Source organism: Spinacia oleracea, chromosome 3, assembly GCF_020520425.1.
Source record: "Spinacia oleracea cultivar Varoflay chromosome 3, BTI_SOV_V1, whole genome shotgun sequence".
Classification (NCBI taxonomy): domain Eukaryota; kingdom Viridiplantae; phylum Streptophyta; class Magnoliopsida; order Caryophyllales; family Amaranthaceae; genus Spinacia; species Spinacia oleracea.
This window is the reverse complement of record NC_079489.1, coordinates 97945455-97957264: the sequence shown is the minus strand read 5'-3', so window position 1 is coordinate 97957264 and position 11810 is coordinate 97945455. Positions and strand designations below refer to the sequence as shown.

The 11810-nt window shown below is 40.5% G+C and overlaps 1 protein-coding gene across 1 annotated transcript; it reads right to left on the bottom strand.

Annotated features, from left to right (window-relative positions):
* Positions 1-531: 531 nt before the first annotated feature.
* Positions 532-7360, bottom strand: LOC110783450 (protein FLX-like 3). Its single transcript, XM_021987790.2, has 4 exons — positions 7108-7360; positions 3522-4046; positions 2121-2266; positions 532-959 (listed from the first exon to the last, which is right to left on the bottom strand). Exons 2-4 carry the CDS (start codon positions 4043-4045, stop codon positions 838-840), a joined length of 792 nt encoding a protein of 263 aa, XP_021843482.1. The 5' UTR covers position 4046; positions 7108-7360; the 3' UTR covers positions 532-837.
* Positions 7361-11810: the final 4450 nt, after the last annotated feature.

The following is an 11810-nucleotide window of genomic DNA, read 5'->3' as shown; positions in this document are numbered from 1 at the left end:
TTGGCATCTCCCTCTTCCTCCGTTCTTCCGTTTTCTGCTTTTCCAGCTTCCGCAACACGTAAATTTCAGCAATTTGTGCCATTTTAAGGAGAGGAGGAAGGATACTCAAATACTCCGCACCAAATTGTGGGCGTTTTTAAGGAGAGGAGGAAGAATATGTCAAATAGCAAATGGAAACTTCTATTTGTAGAGGGGGAGGGGGGGAGAGACAAGATGGGACCACAATAAAAGATATTCCGTAATAACATTTGAGAATGTCAGTCAACTAATAGTCGTGAATACTTGGTGCCCAAGGTCAAGGCTATGCTTTTGTGTGACTTTTGGTGGTGTTGAGCTACTGAATGACATGAGCCATGACGACTTATATGAATACATACTACTCCGTATTATAATAAAGAATGATGGAAATCATCCTAATTACCCCAGCATTACTAGGTATCACAGAGTAATTGATAACCATTCACAAAATACATAAGAAACAGCCACCAATTACCCAACTAAACAGCCACCAATTACCCAACTGCGCAAGTATCAAGAGAACCTATACTTGTGCGATTAATAAAGACCAATCTTACAGTTTTAAGTTTTAACCCACTGCCAGGAGGATACAAGGCCAATTCAAGGCATAATAAACAGTTAACAACTTTAACACCACACCCACGTTAATTAAGCCAACTATACTTGTTTACTGAGAAATAAAGGGAGGAATACAGAGCAGAGGGTAAATACATTCCATAACTATAATCAATACCACCTCCTTTCCTTTCCTTTTCCCGAATAGCTGTGCCAAAATCAGTAAGCACATCTTCTGCAGACGCCAGTCAGAGGTATCGGAGGTCAATGTCTAGGACGCTTATTATAAGGTCCCCAAGCTCCACCATGCTCATCTGTAGACGGCCCTCCACCTGAATACCTCATATCTGGGACCCCATTGTACATACTATAGCTGCTGCCACCACCTGAACAAAACCAAAGGAAGTCTAAGAAAAGAAAAACAGGTGTATAGGACTGAACGGATGTGAGTTCTCTAGATTACAAACTTTCACACAATTAAGCAAGATACTGAAATTTTCCATGTTATTTAAGCCAACATGTAAAAGTTTTGTGGATGCACAAGGAAAAGAGAATACGAGAAAAATAAAAAGAAAATAAATCAAATTAAGCCCTCTATCTCTCTACAAAATACCATCCTCCCCCATTCGAAACCCCACTACCCTCTCAATCGTGTCCTCAAAGCCTCTAATTGTTCGCTCCCATGAACACTGCTACTAACCACATAAGCAAAGCCAAGGACACTGTAGCTAATGCTCCTCTCTTGGACACCACTGATGTAATTTACAACTACAAGTACTCGTAGTTCTTAGCACCAATTATATGGTGGTATCATTCAGATCTTTGCTCGTATGTGCTAATCTGGCAAAACACCACAGCCGTCTCAATAGAAAATCTTAGTTCTGAATGGTTAGGTGAAAGAAATTTGGGTGAGGGGAGAAAGGTTTGGAACAGAAACAAGGGAAATAAATAAATTAGATTCCTTCACCAAAAATCAGCACAGATCCAAATAGTCATTATATCCATCTCCTACCACTGAACAAAACTGAACAAGCATCAAGTTGAATCAATGCAACTATAGTGAGATTTTCTGGTCTAACCTAAAAATGAAAAACACTAAGGGGTTGTTTGGTTGACATCTAAAAATGGGGGAAGTAGAAATTCATGGGAATTTAAAGATTGGCTAGTTGTTTAGTTGACATAAAAAAGTAAAAATGGAGGAAGTTGAAATTCATGGAAAGTTTGAATTCCTACAAATATGGGAAGTAAATTACCTAGTCCCCCTTGGTCAATAAAGTTCATGGGAAATTCTAATTCCCATGTTTTCAACCAAACAACTTTAAGAAATTCCCATGAATTTAACAATGGGAACTAATTTCCTTTAAATCACAACTTCCTATTAAATTCCCATGTCAACCAAACAAGCCCTAAATGTATTCAGGATATCACAGAGGGAAAACTCTAGCTTATCAGCAAAGGGAACTTCAAAAAGATTCCAGATAACAAAAGGTCCATCGCTAGTACTAACAACTGTAAAAAAATACTATGCAAGAAGTTTTGAAGGTTACCAAGTTGATGCCCTCTCCTATCCATGCTCAGCTGCTCTGCTCGAAGCTTCTCAATCTCACGAGCCATTGACATGAGATTCCTCTCCATATTTTCCTTCTGCTGCACCTGTTCTACATTTGATTTCTTTTCGTATTCCAAAGCTCTCCTGAATATAGCACAAGGATGAACTTAAGGGGGGGAAAAGCACTTCATATGACCCACTTCATGCCCAAAAAATATGAACACTAATCGTTTCATAGATATGACATTGTCAACATATGAAGACGGAAGATCCAAAAGAAATCCACCCTTACAAAAAGGATAAACGTATGGACATTTGAAGTATATCAGAAGTTGAGCCAACATCATCAAGACATCAACTATGAAGTATATATTAAGTGCCACAGCCTAGAGTCCTAGACTAGAGGCTGAGACTTCTGCACTATATATTATTAACTCAACTTCACTGGATCTGAATCATAACCCTACCAGCTATAAGCCACAATCAAACCCTTCTAAACTCTTACTTTTATTTTATTAGGGTTACATATCTATCTAAAGTAGCGTCAAACTCAAGAAATAACTTAGAAAAAACAGATGACTACCTCAACATCAATGTAGCATCAGCTTCTTATATCTTAACGTTTGCATATTGGGATTTGTAACAGAGTGTTTGGTAGGTATACGCATATTTTCCAGAGAAAGTCATTTGACCATTTTCCTTTGTTTGGTTTGTTAAGGGTGGAAGGAAGCCGCAATTTCCACCCTATTTCTTATCTTCCTATTTCATTCCTCCCATCCATCCTCTCCCTTCCATTTCTCCCTCACTTTTCTTGCAGGGACAGAAACAAATGAAAATTAGTTTACAATTGTGTTTTCCCCTAAAAATGTTCAACTGTGGAAAATAATGGAAAGTTAAGCCTAAATGAGAAACGTCGCACTAACTCAGATACACTGGCTTATGACAGTAGTTGTCAGCCATAACATAAGTAGTACCAAGTTTTTTCATAGCCTATTGGATAAACCAATTGCAATGGCTTGGTGTCCAACCTGTCCCCCTAAATAGGCGTATTGATTCCTAGGTTTGTGCTAAACAAACTTACCACTCCCTCCATCTCCCATTAAACTTCCCATTTCTCTGAAAACACTTGTCCCCCAATGAACTTCTCATTTGTCATTTGGTTGGGTCTATATAATAAATATTGTTTTTAATCCTCTAACCACCCCACTTGGTCTCACCTACCTAAAAAACATAAAACTATATCCACTACCTTATTTATTTTCTTCACCTTTAATCAACAAAACTGCACTATAATTTATCTCCAAAATACTTGTGCCCTACCCAAATGGGAAGTTTAATGGAGGACGGAAGGAGCAATTTACATGCAATAAGGAAAGAAGAATGATGAGATAAAGTCCACCTGGCTTCAGCTAATTCTTTGCGTATTCCATCAACATCCGCTCTCAAAGCACTCAGTTGCTTATTTTCAGAACGGAGACGAGATATGTCTTGAGTGAGACCGTGTATTTGACCAGTAAAATCTTGTTTTTGAACAGTCAGCTTTTGGACTTCAGCTCTAAGACGCATGAGTTCTTCTCTACGAGGTTCAGCGGCACGTAGATCAGCTTCCATCTTCAAACCCCTCTCAATCAAACCCCTAGACGTAACATCATGGTCAGCTCGAAGATTATTAATGAGCTGATCCAATCTGTGAATTTCGTTTTTAGCACCATTCAGGTCTCTTTCAAGAATCGCATTTTCATCAAGCAAGTGCCGATTTTCAGCAGCAATCTTCTGGTTTTCTCTGTGCTGAATTTCAATTTCTTCCTCCACAGCCACAGGAATAGGTAGAGGCCCTGGTCCTCTGTTAAAAAATGGCCTAGGGGCGCCTCTAAAACCATGTGGGTTAACAGGATAGCGAGGCATACGGTTTCTCCCTGCCATGCTAAACATAACGCAGAACCAAAAACGAATGACACTCAGGTAAGAGCAAAAGGTAAAGGGAAACATAAAGTGTGGCATTAACTACGAAAAAAGATATAAGCAATAATAACAACAATCCTCTAATCCTATTACTCAAAAACTAAATTGGGGTTAACTTTAATAGCTTCTTTATTGTGGGATAACTTTATTAGGTTATTTATGGGCTAAGGCGGCAGAGGCTTTCCCACTTTACTCCATTCGAGATATACAAAGGAATTTGGGTAACTTGTAATTCTGATTTTTGGTCACTTCCGAGGACACCTTGTCCTCTTGGTGTACTTATAATTTCGATTTAGCAATATTAACAACATTTTTCTTCTTATCCCAAAAAAAAACCTTGAGAGAGCTCATTCACCGAAATTGAGCAACCGCTAGCCACCGAACACCTGTGCTGCACCAGATATGTTGAAGTGTTAAACCTTAAAGTCAAATTATCTCCTGAATCATTATAAATATTCCTAATTAAGTACTCAAGAGTAAGGATGATTTATCAATCATTGCTTCCAGAGGACACCAATACTTTACCAGAAAATCTGCACCTCAGTCCTCGAATGACAGTTTCACATTTCATTTGGCACAATTTTCTTTATCAGATCCCAGAGGCCATATCTCTAGTACTCATAACTAAATATTCTATTTTGGAACAGTGTTCTTGTCTTCTTGACCAGAATGGTCTATATCCTCTTCCAAGTCTTTCAACTCGCGGAAAATGTGGAAGACTAACACAAATTAGGAGATACCACCTAATTCACCCTATATGACTCCAGGTAGAAACATCAAAAAAATAGTTGGTCACCCAAAAACCTCCGGTTTAAAATCCCCTAGAATTACTAACAGAAATCCCCTTAAACAAAGTTCACTAGAATATCAAAGCAGCCAAATTGTACACCTTTCCTGAAAACAGATCTAAAGAGCTTCTATAACCACTACCAACTATTTAAAAAACTTTCCTGTTTAAACAAAGTGCTGTTTTCGTGCATTGTCCACCTTACAACGGGAAATTTATTGCAGCTATTCTACAATTTGCAGCAGAGCACATGAACTTCCTCAAATAATTCAATTTGCAGTTGTTAGTACCACAAAAATGGGGAGGGGACGGGGAATAATACCTCTAACCATAACAGTTACATAAACTACAGTTTCCCTGAAAAAAATTGCAACAGATAAGCATTAAGATTTTTGCTTACATAAGGCACAAGTGAAAGGACACACTGTTCATAAAATACATTCCACGTCTAGAAGACCTTTGCTTGAGCTTTTCATGGTAATTTGTAGATATGCAATTATACCAGCAAGTAATGGCATGTCCAACTGAGTGTATAAGATGCAAATTTTCATACCCATATCGAAGAACCGAGTAACCTAGACCTTAAGATGAATGACAAGTTGGAGTTGCACAGGTCTAATATGGGTACAGGATTACAACAAGGTGAATTGAGGGGTTGAACTAAACAGAGATGTAGGCACATCTATCCCTTCTAAAATTTAGGACAAATAAGAATCTCATGTTCGCTGATGAAACACGCACTGCACACTTCAAATTTGGCAGTAACCAACCCAACCTAGGATTAACCAAAAATTGTCATAACGAACCCATCCAACAACAAAAGTTGTTCCTAACTTATTCTTACAAAGAGAGCTTGGTCGAAGTATTTTCTTATAATTAAAAAGTCAAAAGTTATATTTCCACTGGTGCATCAACATGATGAAATGATCACCTGCATAGCCTACTGGGGGAGAAATCAATTAGTTTCTACAGAAAGTACCACCAAGCATTTGCATTCTAAATGAGCCAAGTGAGCTATATGAACTACTAAAACCTGCTGACTTTCAAACCTAAGGCATACTATAAATAGATAGATGTCTAGTAAGCCAGTTATGCCCTTGCACGCAAAAGTCGAATGAAACCAATCTACAAACTAAAGATGATCAAACCTGCTAGACAACTGTAGCTGAGACAATTAGAAAATAGAAAGGCACTTAAGAACACGAAGAGAAACCTATAACATCCAAAGGGTACTATATTCATCAAAACCTAGCCAGAGAATGCTGTAAACAGAACAGCAGCATCTGAGAGAAAATGAGCTCGAATTCCTTCAGCAGTGAAGTGCTCTAAGCCTTAAAGACGTCCAACATAAGATTCTCTTAGCGAAAATAGTCCTTATGCTGAATTGGTTTAAACCAAGCGAAAAACCGAGATTTCTCCACGAGATTCATCAGTCGTAAACAAGATGTCAATTGCCAAATAAGAGCTACAAAGAATAAAAACGTGGTTTCTTCTACAGTTGATCAATCAAGGTGGCAAATGCTATTACATTAAGCTGAGTAGAAACAAACAAGTATGCCTAATAATCTTAATTCGGCATATCCAATTACGTAACCTCAACCTCCGACAAACGATCATTTATTCTCCATGAAGTTGCATTGCTTTTGCGATTGACACAAACATATAAAACTGAGTGCAAAATGAGTTTCACAGAAATACTACATTAAATGATTGTGTTATGATCATATGAGGGTTAATTTCATTGGGACGGTCATTCAAGTGAATGCTACACTATCATGGCGATTAATCATTACAACAACACGCAAAAACACAAGGAGTATAAAACAAGCGTTCGAATGCCTGAAAGGTGCAAACCCTAATAATTCTAAACAAGCCGCTGGAAACTGTGATCCTTTAACAAGACAAATGCAAAACGATGCGCCAAATTATGGCTAGTGTATTCTACAAGCTCAAATTTATGCAAGTGTGAAGCTCAAAATCGCAATTTATGCAGAATCCAAACACATGAATACATGAAGTATAAAGGTATAAAAGTATGAAACACTAAATTGCAAAAAAGCCCAAAATTAAACCTTAACAGAAATCTCACAAACATCAAAGAAAACCTAATTAAGAAATTTTCAGCAAAATAAGCAGGAGCAATCAACAATTATTACGATTACCAAAAAAAAACATCTAGATTTTACAAAGACGCAGAAAAACGGAGAATTGAAAGGACGAAATGGTGCGAACTTACAAAGAAATGGAAAAGTACAGAGAATCCCCAAATGTTTAGGTCTTCAAAACGGGAACTAGAATTGGAGAGCAAATGAGGAGAGAGAGAAAAAAAATAGGTGACTGAAGGTAACGGCGTTAAATAACCGAACGACAAGGGGGGATTGTTGGTTCTTTTGATCTTACTTCCATACTTTTGCCAGAAATCGGAGCATTCAGCACCTCCACCTGGTGCCCTGCTGCCAACTACTCCGTACTACGTAAAGTATCAGATAGTAAGGGGTGCGCAAAATCGAGTTCGGTTACCCGTTATAAATTTATTTCGAGTAACCGTTAGGTCCGGGTTACGAGAATGCCGAACCTAAATCGTATTAATAATTACGGGTACCCGCTTTTTCGGATATCGGGTTTTTTTCGATCTGTTCGATTGGGTAATAGTTCAAATTAATAATACATCATCCAACAATAAATATAATACATCGAGTAGTAAAAAATCTGGAATACTTTGGGAGCACATTTGATAACACCAGCAATGGGTTCACACTTCGTCATGTACATTGCCAAGATGCAAGGTAAGGGAAAGGGTGAGTTAAGCTAATGTTTGGGGACTCAACTTTTGAGCTTTTCACCCTTTGGGACCTGTACCTTTTTTTTCACCCTTTGGGACACTACTTTTCCTAAGCTAGACCTCAAATGAATTTCGTGCTTCTCACAATCGATATTGGCGTTGAACACTGCCAACCGATCCATTCCTAGAATCACGTCTAGTACCCCTAATTCAAACTTAATTAGCTAGATAAGAATACGGTTTTGGCTATGGTCAAAGGCACATCTCTATAGATCTTGGTACACTTTACTATCCTACGAGTTGGTATAACTATAGTTACCTCAATTGCTTCAGGTTCTTTCAAGCGTAATTTCTCCAAAATACCCATCGATATAAACGAATAAGTTGCACCAGAATCAAATAGTACTTCAACTGAAATGGAGTTAATAGAAAAAGTACCGGATATGACGTCGGACGAAGTTTCTTCTTCGTGCCTAGTGATCACATCAGCTTTCCTTGGGAAACTCCTTTGTTATAGCCACCTCCATTGGCATTTCCATTGGTGTCTCGGTTCCCATTTTGCTGATAGTTTCCCCCGGACTTTTCATTGTTCTAGCCATTATTGTTGTTGTTACCACCTTGGTAACCTCTCTGGTATCCACCATTGTTACCATTATTTCCTCCATTTCAGCTCTGGTTATTCCGATTGTTGTTCTGGCGGTTGTTTTGAGAGTTGTTTTGGTTAGGCTTTCCATTTTTAGCAAAACACTCAAATTCCCTATGGTGTAACTTTTCGCAGAACCTACAAATCACTAGATTACCATCACAATCCTTTCCAGGGTGATTATTATTGCAACGTCTGCAATCATAAGTCCTTGTTACATTTCCTCCCGACTGGTTTCTATTACCATTATTGTTGTGGAAGTTGTTGCTGCGATTTCCACCATTGTTTCCCTTGAACTGGAAATGGTTGTTCCCCTTGTTTTTCTTAAAGCTACCCTGATTCTGTTGGTTACCTCCCTAATTCTGGTTTCCAACATCCTTTCTCTTTTCACCAACTCCATTCTTCCTTAGCTGCAGTCCATATAAATGGGCAGCTTTTCCGTAGAAGGTGTCTAAAGAGGTGAAGGTCTCCCCAGCTAGCATCATCTGTAAATCCATAGTCAATGCACTCTCGAATATTTGAGCCCTAAGCTCTTCCGTTACCACCACTTCAGGTGCAAACCTAGACAGCTCTATGAACTTCGAGTAGTACTCGGTCACAGACATTCTGATGTGGCCTAAAAGAATGCCACCTGACTGCACTATCAAATCCCAGAAGAAAGAGCCCAAAAGCTTGCCTACGGGCATTTTTCAAACTTCACAGGGCCCAGGCCCAAATGATTAAGAGGTCCACATTGGGCCTAAACAAGCCTCCAGAACCAATGCAGGACACGTGTCCCAATCTTGCGTAAACACTCAATCATGCAGGACTAGTTCCCGAGAAACCCTAGCACTATAAATAGTGCAGATCCCTAGGTAAAAGGGCAATGAATTCTTGCTCAACAACAGAAAACCTATCTTTGCTCTGCCTTCTCTCTACAAATTACTTATCTCTCTAGCTTATACTTACTTAAGCATCGAGGGAATATTCCTACGGGAATATTCTTGTTTTGCAGGTTGCCAGAAGTTCGTGCCAGGTCATACTTGATACCTCCGAGGAGCGCGTGCCACGTCAGCACCGTAAAAGTTCCCACAACATTTGGCGCCGTCTGTGGGGAGGTACAGTGTCATGGCCGAACTACACCCTGACAGAGAGCATGCTGGTGAAGAAGAGAGACGACACATTGAAGAGGCTAATCGAATTACAAATGCAGGGAACACACCAGGACGAATGCAAGCTGAGTTGGTGGTGGAAGAAGAACCAATAACCGAGGCGTCACCGCCAGGCGGCCATCTAAGCCCTAGCGTCCGAGACGTCGTGTTGGATGAGAATCTAGATTTGCCAGTATCAGTGGGCTCCCTACGCGAGATTTTAACAGGATTCCAACAGCAAATGAATCAGACCTTCCGACAACAGATGAGCACTACACTGCAAGATGAAATTCGGAAGAACATGTTGATCTACTGCGCTGAGAGGACGGCTCCGCAGAGGCCCCTCAGTCTAGGCGTCAATCGGATAAGCAGAATGCCGCTCAGGTCCAACGTCTGGAGAGCTGGAGAAGGTTCTCGTCCACAAGCAATCAGGGGAGTTAGCCCTGTGCCTGAGCACTCAGAATATGGCCGTGACCCACCCACCTTCTTACCTCGAAGGGACCCGGTCATACGACCATCATCTAGGGGAAGTCCCCCAGTCGTCTTGCGACCAGCTGCAAGGCGTCAAGAGCACTATGAGGCTGAATCTGAACTATCAGACACCGGGTCCACCCCTGTGATGGAAGACCCGCCATTTTATCCCACTACACGTGGACCAACCCAGATAACGCCCCATAGGGTAAGCATGCGCCCCCGCCTGCTATCAAGTCGCCGTGAGCCAACCTATCATATTCAGCAAGGATTCAACAACCTGACGTTAAGGCACATGAGTACCCCTTTTTCTGACGAGATTATGAACGCCCCGAAGGAACCCAAAGTAAAAACCCCTACCATTGAAGCTTATGACGGGACCACTGATCCCGACATGCATCTTGTCGCATACCGCCACCACATGTGCGTACAGGGAACCAATGAAGCCACCTGGTGCAAATACTTCCCAGCCACGCTTAAGGGAGTAGCGTCTAAATGGTTTGAACGGCTGCCTCCAGGATCAATTGCCTCTTTTAGCGAATTACAGACTTTGTTCTCTACTGAAGGAAATAATGCCCTTGGTCCAAGTATGCATTCTATGTTAAGTCTAATAAATGCGGTTCAGTATTAATTAACAAGTTAATAATTCAGTGAGATCAAGTGAGCTGAATGCCTAGCTAGAGGCCGCTTCAGTTCAAGTGGAATTAATGATATTAATCCACAACTTACTCTTGACTGAACCCGTAGGGTCACACAAATAGTACGTAAACGGATCAAGTATTTAATGGCATTAAATACTCTATCTATGGATATTCGGAATCGACGGATCTTGGTTTCAGTGGGAGCTGAGATCGTCACAAGCAAGAAATGAATACTCCGGAAACGATGATATTGCCGGAAACGGAAATATGGATTGTATCGGAAATATAAATATTATCCAAGTCGTAGATGTTGCCGGAAACGAATACATAGTACGTATCGGAAAATATTATCGGAAATGGAAATATTGCCGAAATCGGAAATATTGCCAGAAACGGAAATATTGTCAGAATCGGAAATATTATCGGAATCGGAAAATAATTCCGAAAACGGAAATATTAAATATTTGTTCGAAACGGAAATTAATTCCGGAATCGGAAATATTAAATATTGTTCGTATCGGAAATGAATTCCGGAATCGGGAATTTAATCGGAAGCGTATCGTACGAATTAGCATCGGACGAGGCCCGCTAGACGAAGGCCCAGCACGAAGCCAGGCCATCGCCCAGCGAGCCGCACGCACCAACGCACGCCTCGACCAGGCCCAGCGCAAGGCCAGGCCCAGCCACGGGCGCGCGCGCGCGAGAGCATAGCAGCGTGGGCTGTGCGCCTGTCGTGGGCCGCAAGGCTTGCGCGGGTGCACGGCTTGTGCAATGCTTGTGCGGGAAATGCTAATCCTATTAGGATTTGTGCAAAGATTAAAATCCTAATCATATTAGATTTGTTTTGTTATTTAGAGTCCTAATAAAGTTCTAACTAGCAAATCCACATCCTAGTAGGATTACAATTCCTTTTCCATACTCCTATAAATAGGTGCTTAGGGTCACAATTTATGGGTACGATTGAAGTATTCAAAGGTAAGTTTTTGAAATAAAAATCAGCCATACACTTGCAAACACTAGCCGAAATTCCTAAGCACCTTAAGGGCGATTCTAGTTGGTCTAACTTGAGGCGGATCCGGACGTGCTGTGGACTATCTACGGAGGGACGACATTTGGAGTCCTAAAGACTTGTTCTTGTTCGGTTCGGGCGCAGCTAGGGAAGGCACGCTACAACATGTATGCATCCATTCTATGCTAAATGATTATGTGTAAATAATATGCTTTCCTGGCTTTATGGTTTTTCCGCATGATTTATGAATTGTCATATGTATC